Source organism: Nannospalax galili, unplaced genomic scaffold, assembly GCF_000622305.1.
Source record: "Nannospalax galili isolate Female #2095 unplaced genomic scaffold, S.galili_v1.0 scaffold371, whole genome shotgun sequence".
NCBI lineage: Eukaryota > Metazoa > Chordata > Mammalia > Rodentia > Spalacidae > Nannospalax > Nannospalax galili.
Genome location: NW_008331606.1, coordinates 6,135,293 through 6,162,271, shown reverse-complemented (window position 1 = coordinate 6,162,271; position 26,979 = coordinate 6,135,293). Strand labels below are relative to the sequence as shown.

Below are 26,979 nucleotides of genomic sequence, written 5' to 3'. Positions count from 1 at the left end.
GAGTGCTGGGATTAAAGGCGGAAGCCACCACACCCAGCTCAAATGAATTATATTTTCAATTGTTTGATTTTTGCTGAAAACCTAACAGCTCTGAGTCACTTTATTCTTTAAAAAAATTACAATGCTGTTATCAGATATTTATAGAATTATTAATTTGCAAATGTAATTTAATTATATAAGTAAACACAAAGATAGCACTGAATGTTAATGGTTTGAATGGCTGTCTTGCATGTGCAAGGTCCTGGGTTGAATCACACGCACACATGCACGCACAGACACACAAAAGGTGAATGGCTCTCAAAATTTTTATTTTCACAGGAGCTGTAGAACATGTAAATAAAAAATTCCATGCAAGAGAGGTCCCTGATGTCCTTCAGTTTCTTCCAATGATAGCAGATTATCACAACTAAGACATGGGCATTAGTGAATTAATCGACCTTATACAGATGTCTCCAATTTTCCATATATCCACCTTTCTGTACAGTTTAGGCAATTTCAAGCACATGGATGTAAGAAATCATCACCACAATCAAGCTAATTTGCACCACACAAGGCTCCAACCCTAGCAACCACTAATCTGTTCTCATCTATGTAATTTTGTCATTTCAAGAAGGTTATGAATAGAATCAGTTTCTTTTCATTAGTTTGCTTTTATTTGGGGGCTTAACTATGCAACCTTGAAAAATAAATTAGGGAAGTTTAGGTATATCAAAACAAGGTCCAGGCAAGGGGTTTTAAAAGATGGAGAAAAACACCTGCTTTAGATAATGCAGTAAGGGTCATAATAATTGCACAATTCTATTAAGGCTCATTTGCACTGTATTATCAATAGCTGGTTCCTGTTTATTGCTGAGTATGATGGTAGAGTGTACTGCAGTTCTGTTCAAATTATATTGCTTTTAGTTTTGGGGGTACTGCAAATGATGCTATAATGGACATTCATGTACAGATTTCAGTGGGGAGGTATGTGAGACAGCATTTCACTGTGTAGCTTAGACTGGCCTCAAACTTGGCTGTGATCTTCCTGCTTCTACCTTCCAAGTGCTGAGATTACAGGGGTGAATCGCCATACTTGACAATCCACATGTATAGATTTCAATATGGACATGCATTTTTCAATTCTCTGGGTTAAGTACTCAATAGTACAATTTCTGGGGGCTTATAGCAATTACATGTGTCATTTTTTTGTTTCTTTCTTTCTTTTTGAGACAAGGTCTGCCAATATCCCTGACTGGCCTGAAACTTGCTTCAAGTAGACCAGGCTGGCCTTGAACTCAAGAGATCTGCCTGCCTCTGCCTCCAGAGTGCTGGGATTAAAAGTATGCATAACCATTCCTGACATTTAGTTTATTGTTTTTTAGAGTAGCCATACTATCTTATATTCTTATCAAATAACAGCTTTTTAATTTTCAGTTTATTTTTTCCTTATTCTGTTTTTGAGACAGGATCTCACTATGTACCCAGGCTGGCCTAGAACTTGCTATGTAGCCCAGGTTAATCTCAAACTCACGATTCTCCTGTCTCAGCCTGCCAAATGCTGGGATTACAGGCACATACCACCATATCTAGTTTGTTTTATGATTTTTTAAGTTAAGGGATTCGAGAGATGGCTCAGCTGTTAAGAGCACTGCTGAGACCCAGGTTTGATTTCCAGCACCCACATGGTGGTTAAAAACCTTCTGTAACTTTAGTTCCAGGGGATATGACACCATCTTCTGGTGGTATTGCATGATATGGGTGCACTTACACACATGCAGGCAATATACTCATACACATAAAATAGAAATAAATTATTTTTTAAAAAATATATAAAAAAAGATTTTAAGTTAAAAATGTATTTAGCCATCCTTAACCCTACACCGAATAAAAAGAAGCTTTACATGTAACTCTGTATACATAAAGCAAGACTTAAATAGATTTCTGTGATATTAAAACTTTGGGTTGGGGAAAGATTAGGGAGACAAAAACATATCTGTGTAGGACATTTACATTACTAAGAAATGACTTAAGTATTCTCTGAGCATGTCTGACCTCCAAAACCACAAATACTCATTGAGGTACACTTGCACCAGCTATCAGAAAAGGCATAAGGATCTACTGCGGATATGCCTGATTCACAGGCTTATACAGAGTCAAAAACCCTACTCAGATAACTTTGATCCTTCAAAAACAGTTTATAAAACCAGTTAATTGCCCAGTGAGATGGTTGAGTGTATAAGGACACTTGCTGCCAAGCCGGATGCTGCGAGTTTCATCCTTAGGACCCACATAGTAGAAAGAGAGAACTAACCCTCCCAGGCTGCCCTCTGAGGTTCATAAGTACAGGTGCACCCCCTCACACACATACAAAATAAGTAAATAAATGTAATTTTAATATTAAGAAAGAAAAAGCAGTTAACCTCTACACAAAAATTATAGGTTGGGGGCTGCAGAGATGGCTCAGCAGTTAAGAACACTGGTTGTTCTTGCAGAAGACCTGGGTTCGAATCCCAGCACCCACATGGCAGCTAACAACTGTCTGTAACTCCAGGGGATCCGACAGACTCTTCTGTCCTCTGTGGGAATTGCACGACACAAGTGCACTTACCTACATGCAGGCAATATACACGTACACATAAAATTTTAAAAAACAGATTAAAAAACTTATAGGTTGGTCAAAGGCTTAAAAATAAAAACAAAAATATAAAAGTATAAAAAAACAAAAAACCCAGCAACAATAAATGTCACTTCTTTTTAATTTTTTTTTTAAATTTATTTTATGTATATGCATGTTATGCCTGCATGGATGTAAATGCACCCATGTTGTACAATGCCTGTGGAGGACAGAAGTGGGCTTCAGAGCCTCTGAAACTGGAGTTATGGATAGTTGTTAGACACCATGTGGGTTGGGAGATTCGAATCCAGGTCTCCCGCAAGGGCAGCCAGTGCTCTTAACCACGGAGCCATCATTTCAGCCCCTCAAATGTTACTTCTAACAAAAAAACTGAAGACAGTAAAGGCATCAACTTGAGCCAGGTTCCCCAGGTTCAAGTCTCATCTCTGTAGCTTATTAGCTCTGTGTCTTTGGGAAATTCCCTACGCTTCAGTGTCCTCATCTGTAAGGTGGAGATAACTTGGAGGATTAAACTGTAACTGGGGTTATCTACGGAGAGAACTGTAAAAGCAAAAGCTAAACACCCAAGTATAGCTAAGAGGTGAAGCAGGCATTGTAAAATGTCAATAAGGACACAAAACAAGATGTAGCAACCACCACTCAATTCCAAGAGGTCCAGATCTTGAGGGCTCACCCCTTGTTACCACCTGCTTTCCCTTTGGGATTCTTGGTCTCAGTTTCACAGGGGGCCCTAGATCTTTTGCTGTGCTACTAAAGGCAAGATGATATAATTAGCATGCTGCAAAAACAGCTGTTACTTGGCTCTGTGTAAGTTCCATATCTAGAAACTTGTGCATGAAGATATTCTAGGGGCTGAGAGATAAATCCATGGGCATGAGCACTTGGGTCTACAAACAGAGGATCTGAGTTTAAATCTCCAGGACCCATGTAAAAAGCTGGGCATGGCTGTGGGTGCCTGGGATCCCAGTACTGGGGTTGAAGACAGATGTATCTTGAAAGCTTGACAGCCAAAATTTTGAGCTCCTGGCTCAGAGACCCTATCTCAAGGCAATAGGTTGGAGAGTGATAGAGGAAGACATCCTGTCCTGCTCTGGCCTCCACATGATATACATGGGTATGCACACTCACATGCATATACCATGCCACACACATATTTAAAAAATTTCATCTATAACTAAATATTTACATTATTTTCCCCTAAATGATACAGCATAAGTGCTTATATGGTATTTACATTGTAATCGGTATTATAAATAACCTGTGGATGATTTAAAGTATATGGAAGAATGTGCATAGGTTCGCATTTTTATGCGAGACTTGAGCATCTGGGGAGTTTAATGTCTGAGGTGGTCCTAAATCTAAGGCCCTGTGGATACTGTCTTAGACAAGGAGTTGACTATAGCGAAGGGCTTTGTTAACACACAATAAAATTACCAAGGATATTTTCAGAATTTTATTTGAGATTACATTACTTTTTGAAGATAAAATGACACCTGAAAGCATTTCTCCTTACAAAGAAGCAATCACTTAATCCTCCAAGAAAACATTCTATTTTAAAATATCATACGTACCTTGCGACCTTAACCATTTTGGGGTTGTACTGCTTGACCAAGGACAGCAAGGTTTGCATCGTTTTGCCAGTGTCGATTATATCCTTTAAAAAAGACATTTAAATGATGAATAAAAAATCAGTTTTAAAATCAGAGTCTCTATATAAATATAAAATACCAAAACTCCAATATTATGGTATCTCCCCATGGCATAATGCCATTATGTTCTCAGTACACAAATTCTTACTAAAATTCACACACAGAGAAGAGCATGGAGTCTGTAAAACATCTGACCCTCAGCAAGGAGCAGGAATGTCAGTCCCTAGTACTAGATTTCACAGTAGATTTCACAGGTGTGAAGAGGTCAATAATGGTACATTTAAATATATGTAAGTAAGCAATGTATACTTTATGCAAGTCTTTTGTTTGTGTTTTTATTCAGAGGAGGTCTAGCTATGTAGCTGAAGCTGGCCTTAAACTCAAGATCCTGCTTCAGACTCCTGATAGCTAGGATACAGGCATAAACTGCCATGCTTTGTTCCATAAAAGGTATGTTATATTTTTCTTCATAAATTCAAGACAGTTGGGGCTGGAGAGATGACTCAGTGGGTAAGAGCACTGACTGCTCTTGCAGAGAACCCACGTTCGATTCCCAGAACCCACTTGGAAGCCAACAACTGTCCCCAACTCCAGTTCCCAGGGATCTTACATCCTCTTCTGGCCTCTGTGGGCCCTGCACACATAGAATACATTTACATACATGCAGGAAAAATATACACATAAAATAAATGTAATAAAGTATTTTTTAAAACAAATAAATTCAAGACAATGACTCTGATACTCTGGAAAATGCTGCTTTGTATTATCTTTTTTGGGGGAGTGTCTTTTTGAGACAAGGTCTCCCTGTAGCCACAGCTCACTTTGAACTCACTATGTAGACCAGGCTGGCCTCAATCTCACAGAGATCCACTTGGCTCTGCCTCCTCAATGTTGGGATTAAAGGCACGTGCAGCACGCCCAGCTGTATTATCCTTTTTTAATTTTTAAAATTTATTTTTACTTTATGTGTATGAATGTTTCATTTGCATTTATATAAGTACATCGTGTCATGCAATGCCCAAAGAGGTCAGAAAAAGAGTTGGATTCCCAGAAATAGTTACTGATTAGTTGCCAGTCACCACATGGGTGCTGAGAACCAAACTCAGATCCTCTGCAAGAGCAGCCAGTGCTCATCATCTCTGAGCTATCTCTCTAGCCACATTTTGTATTATCTTTAAAGGCATCCAAATTGTTTTAAGGCATCCAAAGTTTTAATATATGACTTTATATTTATGTATATCTCAGCTATTTGAAGTAAGACATTATTCAAGACAAGCCATTAAACCATAAATGGTAGAATACATAGGCTGGGAGTATAGCTCAGTGGTGAAGCACCTGCCTAAGAAGGCACAAAGCCCCAGGTCTGATCTCCATTACCGCCTACACACAAAATCCAAAACCAAAAATCCATAAAGCAGCGTGGACCATGACAAACGTCAGGGCTGCAGACTTAGGAAAAACATAATTCTAGGATGTCACAGGAAGAATATTGAACAGGAAGATTACTGCCATATTTAAGTCATATGGCACAAGAAAGAGGAAATAAAAAATACTGATTCAGGGGCTGGAGAGATGGCTCAGGGGTTAAAAGCACTGGCTGTTCTTGCAGAAGATACGGGTTTGAATTACAGCACCCACATGGTGGCTAGCAACCATCCGTAACTCTAGTTCCAGGTGATCCAACGTCCTCCACAGGCACTGCACAACATGGATGTACTTACATACATGCAGACATAGCACTCATACACATAAAAACAAATAAATCAAAAAATTAAAAATATATTGATCCATTTTATAACACAGATATGAGGTAAGTGAAAGAAGTCAGACACAAAGGGCACACATCATATGAACCATTTATATGAAGTATCTAAAACAGGCAAATCTTAGAAAGTGGAGAAGGGGGAGGAAGAAATAGAAAATTTTCTGCTTGGAAATGAAGATGTTCTTAAACTGTTACTTTAAAAACTAAGTAAGAGAGGGCTGGCAAGATGGCTCAATGGGTAAAGGTGCAATTCAAGCTTGGTGACCTGAGTTTGATCCCTGGATTCGATGTAAAATGTCGAAGGAAAGAACTGACTACACACACAAAGTTGCCCTCTGACTTCCACATATGTATAGCACATATGACTATAGACAGACAGACAGACAGACAGACACACACACACACACACACACACACACACAGAGTTTTAATTAAAGAAAAATACCTTGAAAAAGCAAGGAAGGAAGAAAGGAAGGGAGGGAGGGAGGCTGAAGAATGGTGGTGTACACCCGTAATCTCATCATGTCAGAAGCTAAGGCAGTAGGATTATGAGCTCAAGGCCAGCCTAGGTTACATAGGTATAGAGGTTACATGAGGGATTCAACTGTAATCCCAACACTTGGAAGGCAGAGGCAGAAAAGTCGTAAGTTCAAGATATCCTGGTCTACACAGTGAGTTCCAAGCTAGATGGGGTTACATAGTGAGATCATGATTTAAAAAAAACAAAAACAAAAACAAAAACTATTTGGGGCTATGTAGCAAGATCTCGTAGGAGGGAGGAAGGGAGGGAGGAAAAAAGCTGAGTATGACAGCAGATGCCTGTAATCTCAGCAATTGGTAGGTAGGTGCAGGCAGGTAGATGGAGTTGAGAGGCTGGCCTGGGCTATGTAGCCAGGTATACCCTGTCTCAAAACAAACAACTCAAAGGGCTGGTGGCATAGTTCAGTAGAACACTTGTTTAGCATACAGAAGGCTCTTGGTTTGATCCACAGCAACACTGACAAAATAAATTAAAATTTGATTGTTTTCAAAAACAAAATAAAGGCTAGAGAGGTGGCTCAGTGGCTAAGCATACTAGCTGTCCAATCATGAGGATCAGAGTCTAGATCTCCACAGTAATGTAATAAGTCAGGTATTCTGCTCCACTTGTAACCGCAGGCTGGAGACAGGATTACTGGATCTTGTTAGCATCCAGCCTAGCTGAGAAAACACAAGTCCCAAGTTGAGGGCGAGACCCTTCCTCAAGGGAAAAAAGGAAGCACAATAGAGGAAACATCCATAATCCTCATCTGGCCTCCATACATGTACACGGGCATCCATATTTGCACACGTGTGCACATACACTCAGACACATACTATGTGCACACAAATAAATAAATGAATGTAAAGAAATCTTAAAAAAAACAGAAAGGAAACGAGATCACAAAAATGAATGAGCAACTAGGGGCAGAAAATTCATGGTAAATATGAAAGTATAGAGAAAATGAAAGATGCTGGAGAATGAGGCTGGTAATGTATACTCAGGTCATATATTAAAAAACATTTATACTGAAGAACTAAGAAAGAGCTGGAAAGATAGCTCAGTGGTTAAGAGAGATCATACTGCTCTTCAAGAGGACCTCAGTTTGATTCTCAGCACCCACATCAGGTGACTCGGCTCACAACCATCTGTGAATCTAGCTCTAGGGGATCCAAAACCTCTGGTCTCTGAGGGCACTCATGTACACAGTGTACACATGTGAACACACACATACACACACACACACACACACACGACTAAAAATAAATCTTTTAAAAATAAAAGAATCAAGGAAAATGGTCAAGGTAGGAAGCATAATCACAAACTATGGTTTAGAGATTTATAGAGTTCCAGTAAGGTAGACCATCAACAAAAAAATAAAAATAAAGTGCGCATGTAAGTGGTTAAACAGTGGTAAGTGAAAAATAGTATTGAAACAGATAGAAAAATTGAGGGCATGGAAACATGAAATTTTTTTATAAAGAATGGGCAGAGAAGACCTTAATGGAAACGTGATTTCTGAGTATATCAAGTGTTCCTAAAACTCAGCATGCATCAAAATCACCTAAAGATTTGTTCAAGTATAGCTTGCTGGACTTCACAGATTTTGATTTAGTGGGTTGCTGGCTGATGGATGGTGGATGGTCTAGGGCTCACACTTTGAGAAGCAATGGGCTACATACAGAGATGATTGTGTGGTAATCTTGGGAGCGGGCATGACCTCTCTGTGCTTGTTTCTATCACACAATAGTGCCTGGCAAAGTGAGCACTAGATAAATTTGACTATTACTACGTCAAGGAACTTTAGGACATAATAGCAAATGGAAAATAGTGCACAAACTACATTTTAATTTTTCTTTCTTTTATAAGAATTTTTGCAATATTCTTAACGTATTACCAAAGACAAAAATTCTCACACACACACACACACACACACACACAGAGAGAGAGAGAGAGAGAGAGAGAGAGAGAGAGAGAGAGAGAGCGAGCTCCACAAGGTTATAGCTAGTTTAAAACAAAACTTAAAACAGAGGAAGTATATTTTTTGTTTTTTTCATTGCCAGCAAAAATACATCACCTAGCCTTTCTTTTTTGAGATAGGGTCTATTGCAGCCCATGCTGTCCTAGGTGGATTCCTAATCCTCCTGCATCAGCTTCCTGATCCTGAGATTTCAGGCATGTCCCTTGTACCTGGCTTCTCTGGGTACTCTTTACAAAACACAAGTTCACTATTAAAACAGGAAGATTTCCTTCCTTGGCTTACCTTTAGTATGGTGCATACTAAGTTAGAAAATTATAAACAGTATATTAAAAGTAAATGTAAAACTTACTTCAACAATCAAGACATTCTAGAAGAAAAAGAGAAATGAACATTAGTATATCAAATGAGATAGTATTTTCTATTATCAGTGAAATCACATAACATATGGTCTCATATCTTCTGACTCTAATATTCTGAAACCTTTAATCTGTACAATACCTACAAAATCATGCATTTAATATAACATAGAATACAAGTCAGAATTTATTTTCCCATTAAGCTACAACTAATATAGATGTACCCATAATTTTAGGACTACCCCCAAAATATCAATACTTCCTCCCATCATCAACCCTAAGCCCACCCTATCCCACTCCATCCTTCTCTTCTCTGAGACAGGGTTTTACTCTAGCCCAGGCTGGCCTCAAACTGGCAGCAGTCCTGTCTCACCCTACTGAATGCTAAGGTTACAGTTTTCTCTGTGCCAAGCTCCTCACACCACTTTCTACATCTCAGAATTTTATAGCTCACAAAGTAGAGAAAAGTTCTTTCTGTGTTAGAAGTAGCTATAGATTGGGAATGAGGCAGCATTTCACATACTGGTAGTACTCACTGCCACAGAAGATTTATGTTAGGCTATCTATACTTCTCATTGCACTCTGCTGAACAACCACAACACTAGAATTTTTTTTAATTTCTATTTATTTGTGTGTGTGTGTGTGTGTGTGTGTGTGTGTGTGTGTGTTTTTTTTTTTTTTTTTTCTCTTAAAGATTTTTTATGTGTGTGTGTGTGTGTGTGTGTGTGTGTGTGTGTGTGTGTGTGTGTGTACCACAGTGCCTGTGGGAAGCAAAGGGCAATTGGCAGACATTAGTTCTCTCCTTCCACCATGTGGATTCTGGGGATCGCACTCAGGTTGTCAGTCTTGGCAGCCAAGTGCTTTACCCACTAAGCCATTTCACCAACACAACAATAGAATTTTAATGTCCTTCATATTGTTCTTAGCTAGAGGTTACCAAAGCAGAGTATACAACATCCACTAGGTTTCATGAAGATACAAACTTGTTTAAACCTCATTTGGTTTAACCTATACTTTTAATCACTTTATAACATGTATGACTACCAAAATTCATGTATAATTTACAAATACACATATTGGGAGTAAATCCTTGAAGAATGTTTTACTGTCCAGGCATACAAATAAGAGTTTGGAGAATCACAGCTTACGTATTAAAAATCTTCCAGTATTTCCATGTCTCAAAGCAAGTTATCATTGAAGGCAGTATCTCACAATCCTATATGAATCTTAGAGCACAATGAAGCAAGGCTACCTCAAACTTCTGACAAACAACTCACAACTGCAATCAATTCTATAAGCAGGAAAACGGTTACTTCAAAGTAGAGCTCAGGACATGCACAGAAAATAAACAGACACAATAATTTGGGACAATCCAAAGATACAGAGCAAATGAATAACATAATCATGTTTTACAATTATTACAAAGTTTCTATTAATTCTACTTGAATTGAAGATACATTAATATACTGGGGAAAAAGCTATTTAACTATTCAAATGACTCCTTTTATATAAACGCTGGAGCAAGACAATTTCTTTGTTCAAGCTGCAGTTCTGTCAACATTCTTCTATACAGAAAGGGGATACTAACTTCCTCATAGGGAAACCATGAAGATTACATGAAATAGTGAACATAGATACTACAATATAAATCTTTATCAAAACAGTATACAATCATCCAATGGATCAGTAATTGTTTCCCTAAATAATATGCAGTTCTTTCTCAACATCTTCTCTCCCCACCTAGCACATCTGAAGGATAACAGTCCCACCAACAACTGCCTCACTGCAGCAGTGACTGTTGAGGCAATAGGATAGCTAGACTGGTAACAGCATGAGCTGATAGGACAGAGAGACTGAATTCTAGTCTTGCACATAACATTAAATGGCTACGCATCCTTGATTAAAACCTAACTATAGTTTGTATTTCTTTACACTTATTTGGGGGAGGTGGATGTGCCATGGCTCACATGTGAAGATCAGAGGACAACTTTTGGAAGTTGGTTCTCTCCTTTTACCACATAGGTTCGGGGGATCAAACTCATATCGTCAGACTTGGTGGCAAGCAACTTCACTCACTGAGCCATCTTGCCAGTCCATAACTATAGATTTTATTAGCATAAAACAGCTTCTACAAATCAAAGTCCAGAGAGATTATTTGTTCAATATAAAACTGTAGTCAACTACCACTGAGAGTTTATTTTATGTCAAGTACCACATCTCTGTGTAATAATGAAAACAATGGGGCTCAGAAGTCCAATGATTTACCCAAAGTAATAACCAGACAAGTGGAAGGGACAGGATTTAAACAAAGGTAGATTTAGGGTCCAAAGCCTATATTCTCAAACATTAACTGGGGAAAATATTTGTGTATGTCTGTACTTGCACACACATAAATTTCCACAAAAGAAAAAACCAGAAACATTTAAAATAAACCCATAATCTCACCACCAAGATTTAACTTTACTTAATTTTTATTTCTTGATTTTTTTCCACAATAAATGTGCTCTACTGTGAATGTCATAAAAAGTTATTTTAGAAGCAGAGATCTGTTTAAGATCACAGAGTTGTGTAATGGGACAGACCCATGAGGTGAAAAAGACAAGGTCAAACTAAATCACACAAGGCCTTGAAGTCTAGGCCTCTCCCAAGCACTGAAAACTGATTATAGGAGTAAGGGTTTCGAATGGCTTCTAAATATGGACAAAGCACGCGGAAAGGGAAGGAGGTCTGGCAATTGTATACCAACTGGATAGGAGAGGGAAAGAACCAACAGATTACAACTTCTCTGAAGTTTTGAAAAGCTGCTGATGTCAACATTAGTTTTGCATGACCCTAATATAGGACCACAGAATTACACACAAGTGTTTTATGTTAATGTTTCCTTACAGATTTTCAATCAAGGAAATAGTGAACACAAAAATCTAAAAGCTAGCAGAAGAAAAAAGCTTTGGCATCTGCATATATTCAGATGTATATCTGAATATATTCAGTCAGGTGCTATGGCTTATACTTGCAATCCTAGTACTTGGGAGACTGAGGCAGGAGGACTGCTATGAGTTCAAGGCCAGCCTGGGTTACATATGAGTTCCAGGATGGAGTGGGCTACAGAGTGAGATCCTGTCTCCAAAAAATAGGAGAGGCCATTGAGATGGTTCAGCAGGTAAAGATACTTGGTGCCACACCTAGTGACTTAAACTCAATTCCTGGAACAGACCCTGTAAGTAGGTCTCTGATCTCCACATGGCAAGAGCATGTGTTCACAAAAAAACAAAACAAGAAAACTGTAAGATTTCTTGTAATAGCTTATTCGAATTTACTTCCTGCATTTACCAGAAAGTATTGTAAGAACTGTACCAATAATCTCTCACTTAATCCCCTTAACTGGGAAGTAGCTATGACTATCACCTCAAACCCCAGTTAGCTCTGGGACACAGAATGTTAAATGATCTCCCCAACATTGCAGAGTTAGGAAATGCTGAGCCAAGTTTCAGTCAGCATTGTCAGATTCCAGAACTCACATTTTCAGCCACTATAGAATACTGCCTCTTTGTTTAGAAACCATGTGCTGGGGCTGGAGAGATAGTTGAGCACTTAAAAGCATTACAAATGCTTGCTGTGCAATCTTGAGGACTGAAGTTTGGATCCCAGCACTCATATAACAAACCAGGTATCCTGCAAATGCCCGTAACTCCATCTCTGAAGGATTTAACACCCTCTTCTGGCTACCACATACATGCACACGTATGTGCACTGGCATACACACCTGTGCATACACACATACAGAAACACACACACATGCACACACGCACAAATAAATCTTAAAAAAAGAAACTAGGCTGCCTTTCCTCTATTTGAATTTTCTAAAGGATCTCAAATTAGATTCTCAGAGATATTAAAGAAAGCAATAGTTAGCAAGCAATAGTTAGCATTATGCACTTTTATATTTAATGTTAGATTTTGCTGTCATCTGGCTCTAAAGCCTAGGGAAATATATTCACCTAGAGTGCTTCCAAAATAAGTATGAATAATCTTCTGTAAATAAAAGTAAAAATAACCCTCGCTTACTTAATTACATAAACTACCTCTTAGTAATTGATTAAAAGCATAGTTACTAATTGATTCTTGATATAAAATGCTCTTTCCTTCTCCTTTAAGATACATACCTTTCCAGTTAAAGTTGAGAGATCATCTCCACCAATAACTTTTATGTCCCCTGTTGACTGGTCATTCTAGTTTAAAAAAAAACAAACCATTTACATATATATATACATATATATATATATATCCCTCATATACACACAAACTTGAAATTATCAAATGGAAACTAAAGATGTAAGAAGTTAGCCTTCTAATGGTCACAGTATGATACTTTAAATGATATGAATTATAGAATTGTTTCCAGAAATGAATGAGTGGGTAAATTTCACATAAAGATTAGTAAAAACTAAAAGTCCTAATTGGCCATTATTGATTTTATGTTCTGAGAAGTCCCAAAATAAAAAAGTATAGCCATTTCTGAATGTGTATGATAGCTACCTATCATCAATCACAGTTCTGGCCCTGTACTCTGCCTATGAGTAATACAAGCTGCGGGAGCTAGTTTATATCACATCTAATCCCCTAAAAGTCTAGCCCATGTCAGGTCATCTTCATGACTGTCTGAGAAACCTGGTCTGATCAGCAGTGTGTCAAGGAATACTTCTCAGATTCTCGCTTTCTACATTCATAGAATTTAGCAGAACCCCTTACAGGAGTTTCAAAGGGGAATGCTTAACGCTCACTAGAGTTGTTGGGAATAACTATAATCTGGATGTGCTGGATTCAAGAAAGAAAAAGGTGAATAAATGAGCTTAGACTTGCGCTACTGGACAGTAAACCACATCATGAAACTACAGCGATTATAATAGATGGTAGCAGCACGGCGATTGACAAAAAGATCAAGGAACAAAGCAAAATCCAGAAACAGACCCCAAAACATGATAATTTAGTATATGACAAAGATAGTATTTTGAGTCAGTAAGAAAAAGATGAATTATTCAACAAATGGTGTTTGGTCAACTATTTATCCATTTGGGAAAAAATAAAGTGTGTTCCCTACCTCACAGCAAGCACAAAAATAAATTCCAGATGAATTAAAATCTAAATGTAAAAATAAGGTTATAAGTGGATTGGAAGAAAATGCAGGATTTTTTTTTGCATTCTTAGAAAGGATAAAAAAATTAGGCATGGCATGAACCCTCAACTGAAAAGATGTGTAGTAAGCAATATTCCTAATGCACATCAAGTTTCAAAATGAGAACCCACCGGAAAATGGACAACTGCAAATAGACAATTACAAAAGAGAAGTCCACAACACATAAAATGCTACCTATCTGCCAAATATGAAATGTGATTCTACTCTTTACCCATCCACATTCATGAAACTTAAGCCTGATAATATATTGAGGGGAAACAAGATCACACTTTGGTGGTTGGTATGACCTCTTTTGAAAAGAATATAGTAATACCTATTAAAATCGTAACATAAACAACACACCATTTTGGCCTAGTGATTCCATTTCCAGGAACTGATGTCATAAAAACATTTACAAACATGCCAATGTACATTCAAATATATTCACTGTATCAGGTGTTCATCAAAAAGCAATAAGTCTACAAAAGGGAATTACCTAAATTAAAGAAACTAAACTTACAATAGTAGTATCATGAAACTATTAAAAAGAATTGGTTAATCTGGGGCTGGAGAGATGGCTCAGCGGTTAAGAGCACTAATTTCTCTTGCAGAGGACCCAGGTTCGATTCCCAGCACCCACATGGCGGCTACGAACCGTCCTTAACTCCAGTTCCAGGGGAATCCGAAGCCTTCTTCTGATCTCCGTGGCAATCCACGACACGGGTGCACTCACATACATGCAGGCAATACACTCATACACATAAAATTAAAAAAAATATTTATATAAAAAAAGAATTGGTTAATCTAATACATACTTACATGGATCAATACTAGTAACACCAAGCAGTAGAACAACATGTTACCTATGAAACTATTTTTAATTCTGTATTTAAAACTATGTTGGGCTGGGTATGGTGGTACGTACCTGTAATCTCGGTACTCGGGAGGCTGAGGCAGATCTGTGAGTTCAAGGCCAGTCCAAACTACCTAATAAGACCCTATCTCAAAATATTTTTAAAAATGCTAACTCGGGGCTGGAGAGATGGCTCACTGGTTAAGAGCACTGACTGCTCTTGCAGAGGACCTGGGTTCGATTCCCAGCACCAACATGGCGGCTACGAACCGTCATTAACTCCAGTTCTAGGGAATCCGAAACCCTCTTCTGATCTCCGTGGCATTGCACGACACAGGTGCACTCATATACGTGCAGGCAATATACTCATACACATAAAATAAAAATAATATTTTAAAAAAAAGCTAACTCATGGGACTGGAGAGATGGTTTAGTGGTTAAGAACACTGAATGTTCTTGCAGAAGACCCGGGTTCAAATCCCAGCACCCACATGGTAGCTAACAACTGTCCGTAACTCCAGTTCCAGGGGCTCCAATGCCCTCTTCTATCCTCCATGGGCATTGCACTACACAGGTGCACTTATACACATGTAGGCAATACACACATACACATAAAATAAAAATAAATAAATAAATAAATAAATAAATAAAATATTTGAAAAAAATACTAACTCATAAGCCAGGCATGGTGACACACATGCCTTTAATACACTCGGGAGGCAAAGAGAGGTGGATCTCTGTGAAGTTAAGGCCAGCCTGGTCTACATAACAAGCTCTAAGCTGTCTGGGGCTACAAGGGAAACACTGACTCCAAAACGACAAAAAAAGTTAACTCACTTGGTAGAATCTTTGTCAGGTCTAGGCCCTGGGTTTCATTGCCCCCCCCCCGCCCCAAGAAACAATAAAAATGTAAATACACAACTATTCTATGTTGTAAACTAAATGTATGGCTTTATATAAAGAAAAACTTTACAAATTTTCATCTTATTCTAACTTAAAGCCAGCATTTTAAACACACAGGAGTGAGTAATGGCAAAAAGATAAAGAATAGAACGTTGCTGTGGTAGCGCTCAGTCGCCAAGGCAGGTCGAAGGCGAAGGAGGAGAAGCACTTAAAGAGGCGGGGTGCGGGTGTAGGTGAGAGACTGGATTAGTCCCAGGGCTCAGCCTAGCAGCCCCCAAGGAGATTGACTGCCTACTTACACAGAAGCTCATTGAAACTCTGAAATCCTTTGGGGTTTTTGAAGAGGAACTGCAGCGCAGGATTTAAATTTGGGGAAAATTAAATAACTTGGTGAAAGAGCAGATACAAGAAATCAGTGAAAGAAAGAATCTTCCACAATCTGTAATTAAAAATGTTGGAGGAAAAATTTTTAAATTTGGATCTTACAGACTAGGAGTACAAACAAAAGGTGCTGATATTGATGCATTGTGCGTTGCACCAAGACATGTTGATTAAAGTGACTTTTTCACCTCATTCTATAAGTTGAAATTACAGGAAGAAGTAAAAGATTTAAGAGCTGTTGAAGAGGCATTTGTACCAAAACCCTGTTTTGATGGGATACAGATGGACATTTTATTTGCAAGATTAGCACTACAGACTATTCCAGAAGATTTGGGCCTACGAGATGACAGTCTGCTTAAAAACTTAGATATAAGATGCATAAGAAATCTTAATAGTTGCAGGGTAACCAATGAAATTTTACATCTAGTACCAAACATTGACAACTTCAGGTTAACTCTGAAAGCTGTCAAACTGTGGGCCAAACGGCACGACATCTATTCCAATATATTGGGCTTCCTCGGTGGTGTTTCCTGGGCTATGCTAGTAGCAAGAACTTGCCAGCTTTATCCAAATGCAATAACATCAACTCTTGTACATAAATTTTTCTTGGTATTTTCTAAATGGGAATGGCCAAAACCAGTGCTATTGAAACAGCCTGAAGAATGCAATCTTAATTTGCCTGTATGGGACCCAAGGGTAAACCCTGGTGATAGGTATCATCTTATGCCTATAATTATACCAGAATACCCACAACAGAACTCCACCTACAATGTGTCCGTTTCAAAACGGATGGTCATGGTTGAGGAGTTTAAACAAGGCCTTACTATCACAGATGAAATTTTGCTGAATAAGGCAGGGTGGTCCAAATTTTTTGAAGCTCCAAACTTATTTCAAAAGTACAAGTATGTATTTTCTTTTGAGACAGGGTCTCCCTGTAGCCCCAGATGTCCTGGAACTCACTATATAGACCAGGCTGGCCTCTAACTCACAGAGATCTGCCTGCCTCTGCCTCCCAAGTGCTGGGATTAAAGGCATGCACCACCACACCTGGCACAAGTATGTATTTTAAGGCATATCAGACATGTTGTTCTTAAGTAATGGTGTAACAGTAGCTTATGATACCTCTTCTTAGAGCAGCTTTGGATTTTACTTTCAGAGTCTGTAGAAATTTTCTTCCTCTAACAATACCCTAATAGTTTTGTTGATTGAAGTAACTGAATTCCCACTGTGTCTTAGCAGCATCTGGGTCTGTCAGTTACGATAAGAGCAGTAAATCTGTACACCTTAGCGATCAAAATCTGTAGTTAGGGTGCTTTCTTAAGAAACTAAGTTTTTACATTTAATCCTGAAATCTTAAGGTACTTTAAAAACATATATAAACCTAATAGAATATCAATATTTGGCTGATTAAATGTTTAGCCTACCATTTCCCCAGTGATAGGCCCTTTAAATATTTCTGCAAATAGTTTTTTTAGAATTTAAGTGAGGGTCATTTTTGTTAATGATAATATAATGGTTTAATATCTTAGAGGTTAAAAGCCTCATTAATTGTGCTGTGTTGAAAAATCTAAGTTACATTAAACCTTACTTAAAGGAAAAAAAACAAAATATGGACTCAAACTTATATTTGCCCTGAGCTGAAAATTTACCGAAGTCCTACTTAAATTTTTTACTTTAATGCTTGAGACTTTTCCTGACCATTTGGTCTTGTGTTGGATTGTGTTTTTTTCACAATAATTTAAGCAAGATTACTTTATGCTTTTCCCTAATTAAAAGTAAGAATGATGACCTTAAAAAAAAGATAAATAATAATACAAAACTTGAAGCTTTAGGTAAGATGGAATCATGCTGACTGAACCCTACACAGTAATAGTAAACCTTGGTAAATACTGACATCTTCTGTAGAGATGTGGTATTACAGTCCAACTCCAATTGAGCCTTTGCTTAAGGAAAGGAGTAGTAAATATCCGAGAACTGAACTGTGATCCAAAGGTTAAAGCTATAAGCTAAGAGACAAGAGAGCTCCAAGTACACAAAACACCAGTACTCTACTACCATCCAGGTGTTCACCTTGCTGTTGACTTCAAGGTTTCAGCTTATTTCTTCTGAGGCTTTTCATGGAAACAGTCACCTTGTAAATGGAGGTTAACAAAAAAAGGTTCATTTAAGAGGGGCTGGAGAGATGGCTCAGTGGTTAAGAACACTAATTGCTCTTCCAGAGGACCCGGGTTTAGTTCCTAGCACCCACATGGCAGCTAACAACTGTCCTAACTCCAATTTCAGGGGATTCCAACCTCTGAGGGCATTGCACGACACGGGTTGCACTTACATACATTCAGTCAATACACTCATATACATAAAATAAAAATAATAAAAAAATTTAAAAAGTCATATCCACACTTGCTCTACACACATTCTCCCATCCCTGCTCCTCACTTCTTTTGGTACAAGAGTCCAAGTTCTTAACTCAGGATGTCATTGTCAGTTACCCACAATTCCCAGAGAAGTATCTGTGTGTTTACTTTCTACCCCTTAGAGTCTAAGTGGAAAAATGAGGATATCAGGAAAGAACTTTTATTCTTATTTTTCCATCCTTAAGAGCTTTTTTGTTTGGTGTGGTTTTTTTTAGATGGGGTCTTAATATGTAGCCATGGGCTAGCCTCGAGCTCACAAAGATCAGCCTGGCTCTGATCCCTGAGTGCTAGGATTAAAGGCTTGTGCCACCATACTCACCTCATCCTTAGGAGTTTTGAAAATCTCTAGGTAGCAACAAGAACTCCAACTTTGGGGCTAGGGATATAACTAAGTGATATAGCAAATACTCAGCATACTAGAGGCCCTAGATTCTTCCAAAAATACAAATAAAAATAAATTTAAATTTAAATTCAAAAATTACTTGTCTAACTTTCTCTTCCGAGGCCTCATTTTTTTATTCAAGTATTTTAGAAAAAAATTATAAAACTGAAATAGCATAATAATAGCACAAATACATTTGTATACTTATCAAATGTTTCATTTTTCTGAAGGTTACAGAGCATTAGGGACAGAAAATGTCACTGAATACAGTCCTAGATTTCATTGTTCTAGATGTGCACTGCTTACCTCTGAAAGCAACACTATATAAGTGACAACACCATACTACTGTAATTGGAGGTGTTTTCTTTCCTAACATCACAAAAAAAGTGGTCTTAATTAGTGAAATCTTTAATGTAATACAGTATTTGGAATCCCCAGGTTCTTTCTCTAGTACCGAAGTACTAGGTAAATAAAATCTTTGTTAGTATTAAGTAAACTACGGTAGTATGTGTGTACATGTATATGTAGAGAAAACTCTTTAAATATTCAAAATAAAAAGTGGTAGCAATTGTATAAAAATTTCAAATATATATTTTATGAATCAGAAAAAAATTTCTTTTGAAGAAAAATATAGGTGGGTATGTTACAATGCTTCCTTTTACATTCTGGGAATATTTAATAGTTCATGAAGTATTTTATCATCATATTAGGATTAGCACTGATTAGGCAGCCTTTAGTTTTTGATTTTGTAATTGTTTTCAAACAGGGTCTCCTGTAGCCCAGACTAGCCTCAAACATGCTATGGAGCTAAGGATGGCCTTGAACTATTGATCTACCTACCCCTACCTCCCAAATTCTGGGATCAAGAGCATGGCCCATCATGTCTGGCTACTTTTTTAAAATACAGAATCTTGCTATGTAGGCCCAGTTGGCCTGCAACTTGCTATATAGACCAGTCTGACCTTGAGCTTGAAGCAACGTTCATTTGCCCTGAGTGCTAGATGCATAGATGTGCACCATACCAGGTGAGGTAGCCTTAATTAAGTGCTTCAAATTGGTTAAGATCAGCATGGAAAAATAGTAATAACATCAATATCACTGACCCTACAACTGAAAATTTATATTTTGTACTTTTTTAAAACAATAACATTTTAATATTTTATTATTTTTTATTTTGTGTGTATGAGTATATTGCCTACATGTGTGAAGTGCACCTGTGTCATGAAATGCCTGCGGAGGCCAGAAGTAGGCGTTGGATCCCCTGGAACTGGAGTTACAAACAGTTGTTAACTGCCATGTGGGTGCTGGGATTTGAACCTGGGTCTTCTGCAAGAATATAACCACTGAGCAATCTCTCCAGCCCCTATTTTATACTTTTATCAAATTAAGCTCCCTGGTTTTTATGCCTATTGAAAATCTTCCATGACAAGCTGTTTATTAATAGGTTGGAAATGTTACTTCAAATCTAGAGTATCTAGAATGTTTTTCTTTTCTTTTTTCTTTATTGTTTTTTATTTTATGTATATGAATGTGTTGCCTGCATTTGTGTGAGTTCACCTGTGTCATGAAATGCCTGCAGAGATCAAAGAGGGCGTTGGATCTACTGGAACTGGAGTTACAGATGGCTGTTAGCTGCCATGTGGGTGCTGGTAATCGATCCAGGCAGGGTCCTCTGCAAGTGGAGTCAGTGGTCTTCACCGCTGAGCCATCTCTACAGCCCCCCTTTCTATTTCTCTCCTTTTTTTTTGAGACAGGGTCTCACTATGTAGCCTTGGTTGGCCTGCAACTCACTATGTAGACCAGGCTGGCCTCAAACTCACCTGCCTCTGCCTCCCCAGTTCTAGAATTAAAGTCATGTGCCACCATACCTAGCAGGATCATTTTCTTAAAGTCATGTGCCACCATACCTAGCAGGATCATTTTCTTAAATTTCTAGTTTAACAGTAGATCTCTACATAATTTCACATAAAACCTCAAGAAATTAACGCAAAATATGGTTTGCTCACATTTAGGATTTCATGCTTTTTCATCAGTTGATTAGTACAGCCTGGTAATTCTCTATGATCTAAAACTAACAAGAAAGAGATGCACAGCAGAAAAGAGAATTAAAATGCCAATGTTTCTATTACTTCATTTGGTTTTATAACTATATAGTTAAGAACATCCCTCCACCATTTTTTTTTGTTTTCCAAAGAAAGACTATTTTGCACAAATCACACAAAATGAGTCAGAGTAATGATTTATTCTGTGGTAAGGGAAACTCCACAAGATTGGAAAGATAAATCCTATCGTGGGGTATAAGTACATATTTTGACTACATGAAGAAGCTTTATTAGACTGGTCAGCTATACTGCCTGAAAATATATGGATAAACTTAAGTCCTAGTGCAAACTAGCCAATCCTTTATGAACATCTACCAAATAAGAATCTAAATTTTAATTTAAACGTGTCTTTCATTCAAGCAAGGCTGTGGAAAGTCAAAAGGAACTTTCAAGAAGGAAGTAAATGTCATAGTGCATGGGTATAAAGGCTTTAATGGGATAGGGAAAATGTCTGTGATAACATTAATTAATAGCTTTAATGGGATAGGGAAAAATGTCTGTGATAACATTTAACATTAACATTTAATACAGCTTTACTGGCTGTACAAATTACGTTCAATGCATGATTTATGTCCAAGAACAAGGCCTCATGCTGAGTATTGTGGAATCCCAGCATGTGGAAGGCTGAGTTAAGAGAATTGCTGTATGTTTAAGGCCAGCCTGGGCTGCACAGTGAGATCTGTCTCTAAAATAAACAGGGCCAGTGAGATGGCTCAGCAGGTAAAGGCACTTGCTACATGAACCTGGAGACCTAAATTGGATCCCCAGAACCCACACATAAAGGTAGAAGGAGAGAATAAACTTCAGAGTTGTCCTTTGATCTCCACACACGTCATGGCATGTAGGCCCACATACACATATCATGCACACATGCACACAATAATAATAAAAAACAGATCTTTAAACAAAGACACTGCCACCCAAATATCCCCAAAGTCACTAAGTATTCAAACCACAGAGGCTACAGCCATTGGGCCATTTTCTAAGCAAAGGTCTTCAATACCTCTGTGCTACTCAAGCTGTGTATGAAGCTATGAAGCTAAATTACTGTGTAAGTTATGCAATACACAGGAAGGTGGTCAGGAACTAATCTTGTGAAGCCTACAATGACAAAAGACCCCATCCCAAATTAGATCTGCAACTGCTGCCTCACAACCTCCACCAAAGCCCATATAAGGAGCTGAGCCCTTAAGGACTCAAGAAAAACTGTTGCTGGGGTGGGGGGGGATCATAATGTTAAAAAACTGGAGAGGCTAGAGATATGGCTCAGCAGTTAAGAGCACAGGCTGCTCTTCCAGAAGCCCTGGGTTTGAATCCCAGCACCCATATGGTGACTAACAGCTGTCTGTAACTCCAGTTCCAGATGATCTAATGCCCTCTTCTGGCCTCCATGGGCATTGCATGACATGGGTACATTTATTCACATGCAAGAAAAACACTCATAAAATAAATAATAAAAAATAATTTTCTTTAAAAAGACTGGAAATCCCAGCACTTGGAAGGCAGAGGCAGGCGGATCTCTGTGAGTTCAAGGCCAGCCTGGTCTACATAGTGAGTTCTAGGCCAGCTGTGGCTATAAGGAGACCCTGCACTTGGAAGGCAGAGGCTGGCGGATCTCTGTGGTTCAAGGCCAGCCTGGTCTACATAGTGAGTTCCAGGCCAGTTGGGGCTACAGGGAGACCCTGTCTCAAAAAAGACCAAAAGAAAAAAAATTAAAAAGACTGGAAAAGGTAGAAGATTTGAGTCATTCAAACAGATGATTAATGGAAAGAATAAAAGTTGAAACTTAAATATAGGAAAGAATTCTTAATTAAAATGAATGAAAAGGTTAAGTTTCTTCAGGCCTGTTGCCACAGACCTGTAATGCCAGCTTCATACAAGACTAAAGTAAGAGAATTCCAAGTTCAAGATTAGCCTGGGTTATATACAGACCGAATTCAAAGCTCGCCTGAGCAAATCAACAAGAACTGTTCTCAAAATAAAAAGTAAAAAGAGCACCAGGGATACAGGTCAGCAGTGCATTGCATGCCTAGCATGCCGAAGGCTCCATATTCAATTGTTAGTATCACAAAAAGGAGGAGGCGAGTTTCTATAAAGAGGAACTATTAACGCTGATTCACAAAACAGCAAGGACTGGACATTTACTCTCACTTCTTAAGAAGCTAGGAGAAATCTCTATTTCTTTTTTATCTTCTTTTGAGAAAGGGTCTCCCTGAAGCCACAGTTTGCTCACTATGTAAACCAGGCTGGCCTGGATCTCAGAGTTCCACTGCCTCTGCCTCCCAAGTGCTGGGATTAAAGGCATGTGCCACCAAGCCGAGCAGAAATCTCTATTTCAAAGAAAAACAGTAAGTTATAGGACATAAAATCCTATCATGAAATCAGAAATGAAATAATAGAAGTAGTAAAAATCAAACATTCACACAAAGAAATTGTGAATGATTACATTTACATGTAAAGATCACATTTTGTTTCCTCATAACGTCAATATTCTAAACATGTCGGACTCTATAGCACAGGTAATGCAGTCCTGAGTCAAAAGTGGACTCTGCTTTCTGGGAAATAATAGTTAACCTCATTAATCACACTTTCCTCCAAATAATTTATGATTCATTTCAAAACAATCTAGCTCCAAAGAGGTTATATTCCACCACCACATATAGTCAGAAAACACCCCTAAGTCTCAATAGCAATTCATCAAATTTTTTATTTATTTTATGTGTATGAATGCTTTGCTTGCATGTATGTAAGTGTACCATGTTGTGCAGTACCCACAGAGGCCAGAAGGCATAGGATCCTCTGAAACCAGCATTACAGAGAGTTGTTAGCCGCCATGTGGATGCTGGTAAATGAACCTGGGTCCTCTGCAAGAGCAGCCAGTGATCTTAACCACTGAGTCATCTTCTCTAGCCCTTTAATAGTAATTCTTAAAACAGTTTTTTGAAAAAAATACCAAAACACAACTAGGCATGGTGATGCGTGTTTGCATTCCCAGCACTTAGGAGACTAAGGTAGATGGACTGCTTGAGCCGTGGAGTAAGATACCAAATAAGAATAACATGAACAATGATAATAGCTAGAAATGGTGGCATCTAAGTTTAATCCCAGCTACAAGAAAAGCTGAGGCAACAGGATTGAAATGTCTATGCAATGAGTTCAGTCTATGTAATGAGTTCAAGGCTAGCCTGGGCAATCTAGTGAGACAAAGTCTCCAAGTCAGATTTTTTTAAAAGGGTTAGGGTATGGCTCAATGTCAGAGTACCAACTAGGCCCTGGATTCCATCCTCAATACAGCAAAACAAATAATAATAATAATCCCACTGTAACAAAGTGAAATGACTATTTAGTTTGCAGAACTTAAAAGAAAATACAGACAAAACCAGAACTGCCATACTTTAAAAATTATACATAATTATACTTACACAGTAGCTCTTCAGTCTGATAAAATCTACAGTCATAGGAATGGATCTATCACTATTTCTATTCAGTGCTTTAATGTAATCCAGCAGGTCAGCAAAGAATTTATAGCCCCCCTTGAGCACACAGAGGGCTACAATGTGATGGCCTCCCATCTCTTTCATGACATCTCGAGCAAGTCTTTCAGTCCTACAGAAATAAAATCAGAAAATGAAGATTCCATACGTTTATGCTTTATATAGCAAACACCTCTTAAGCATTAAACTTCCACAGAATGCATCCTTGTCCCATGAAGGATATCCTTGCTTCAAAAAGAAAAATATTAAGTAGAAGATGTTACATTATTTATTTTTTGTATATCAACGTTAAGACTTTGGGAGGGAGATATAATGACAGGATCCCTTTATGTAGCCCACCTCCATATGCTGAGATTATAGGTATACACCACCACACCCAGCTCAAGCAAAACTAAATTTTGATTATCTTTAAAAACCAGGTACATGCTGAGCATAGTGGCACATGACTATAATTCCTGCACTTTGGAGGCTGAGGCAGGAGAATTGCTATGAGTTCAAGTCCAGCCTGGACTACATAGCAAGTACTAGGCTACCTACTAAGGCTATATAGAAAGACCCTGTCTCAAAAATTAAAAACCCAACAAACAAAACAAAAGCAAGGAATACTATAATGTGTACCACAAATTTTAAAAATCTAAGTAAGAGGGCTTGAGAGATGGCTCAGCGGTTAAGAACACTGGCTGTTCTTGCAAAAGACCCGGGTTCGAATCCCAGCACCCACATGGCAGCTAACAACTGTCAGTAACTCCAGTTCCAGGGGATCCAACAGCCTCTTCTGACCTCCGTGGGCATTGCACGACACGGGTGCACTTACCTACATGCAGGCAATACACACATACACATAAAATAAAAATAATATTTATTTAGTTTTATTTTATAAAAAGTTTTATTTAAAACTTTTAAAAATAAGATATAATTTTTAAAACTTACCAGATTGGCAAATTCTGATTAATATTTCTATAATATACAATATTGGAAAAGATAATAAGGAAAAGGGAACCATCACATACAACTGAAAGTGTAAAATGATACAATTGTTTTGAGGATAATTTGACTGTACCAAAAATGTTTAGGAAACATCTTTCCCTTAACCCAGAATTTCTATTTGTCTCAAGCTGATTGTAAGTACCAAAATGCATATGTGTAAGATATTCCCTCTAAAAAACACAAGTACAAAATGATGAGGAGATCTTAAGTGTCCATCAACAGTGGAGTGTTTAAATCAGTTACGGTACATCCACACATACAATACTATATAATCTTTAAAATATATGGGTGTGTGTGGCGGGGGGTGTAGTTCAGTTGGTAGTGTCTGTGTCTAACATGCACAAAGCCTGGGGTCTATGCTCAGCTTTGTGTAAACTGGGCAGAGTGGCATATGGGGAGGTGGAAGCAGAAGGATCAGAAGTTCAACGTCATCCTCAGCTACACAGTAAATTTGAGGTCAGCTTGAACTACGTAAGATCCTGTCTCAAAAAGAAAACAAGCAAACAAAATATATGTGGGCTGGGCACGGTGGTACATACCTGTAACCTTAGTACCAGTCTGGGAGCTATAAAGTTCCAAATCAGCCTGAGCTACATAGTAAGACCCTGCACCAAAGATACTGTAAGCATGTGCGCATACGCATCTATGTTTTTTGAGGCAGGGCTTCACGTACTCCAGGTTGGCCTCAAACTTGATACATAGCTGAGGATGACCTTGTACTCCTGATCCTCCAAGGGCTAGGATTACACGTATGCACTACCACACCTCATTTATAGAATATTTTTTAAAGGTAAAAACATATACATGATAGCTCTAGATGTACTAATACTAAAAAGTCCACAAAATTTTATTATATGGTAGTACATTCCTCACACTTTGCATATAGTATATGTGCACAGGTACTCTAGGTATGCACTATGTATAGAAGGCTGAGAGAAGGGGATTGTAATCCATAGATAGAATGTTTTGTAACATAAATGTTTGATATTGTAATTTTATATATTAAAATGTGTTTCACTATAAATCATTTGAGGAGAAATTTTCAAGCTAGATGCATGTACATGATGATGAAAATCTGACCTTGCTGTCATGTGACTGCTTCATCCCTTTATCCTGTTCATAACTAAGAAATAAAGCACACTGACTACAGGTCATCTTTCAACCTCCATTCAATGTTTATTTCTACTCCCTACATATTCCCATTATACCATGTCTAAACTGGGTAATTAGGAAGGTACTCTTTTTTTCTTTTTGTAAAAAGGACTTTAAAAATAAAAAACATTTATTCATTAACAAGTTAGCGTAGCTTATATTCAAATACCAACTACTCAACAGTTGCTAGATTAAAATTAAAGAAGATAATAAAAATTCTTCAATTTGGGCTGGGGAGACAGCTCAGTGGAGA

At 38.0% G+C, this 26,979-nt stretch overlaps 2 protein-coding genes across 2 annotated transcripts in view; one reads left to right on the top strand and one right to left on the bottom strand.

Annotated features, from left to right (window-relative positions):
• The window catches only part of Hprt1 (hypoxanthine phosphoribosyltransferase 1), a 40,993-nt gene that overhangs the window by 2,348 nt on the left and 11,666 nt on the right, over positions 1-26,979 (bottom strand). The window contains exons 3-6 of the mRNA XM_008826759.2: positions 24,516-24,699; positions 13,049-13,114; positions 8,879-8,896; positions 4,186-4,268 (exon numbers count right to left, since the gene is read on the bottom strand). Of these exons, the coding sequence (XP_008824981.1) occupies positions 4,186-4,268; positions 8,879-8,896; positions 13,049-13,114; positions 24,516-24,699 (351 nt within the window). The remainder of the gene's footprint in view (positions 1-4,185; positions 4,269-8,878; positions 8,897-13,048; positions 13,115-24,515; positions 24,700-26,979) is intronic.
• On the top strand, positions 14,970-19,769 carry LOC103728783 (poly(A) polymerase type 3-like). The gene is given in 3 exon segments (XM_008826769.1): positions 14,970-15,019; positions 16,078-17,101; positions 19,758-19,769. Coding segments are annotated over 3 exon segments (1,086 nt in total).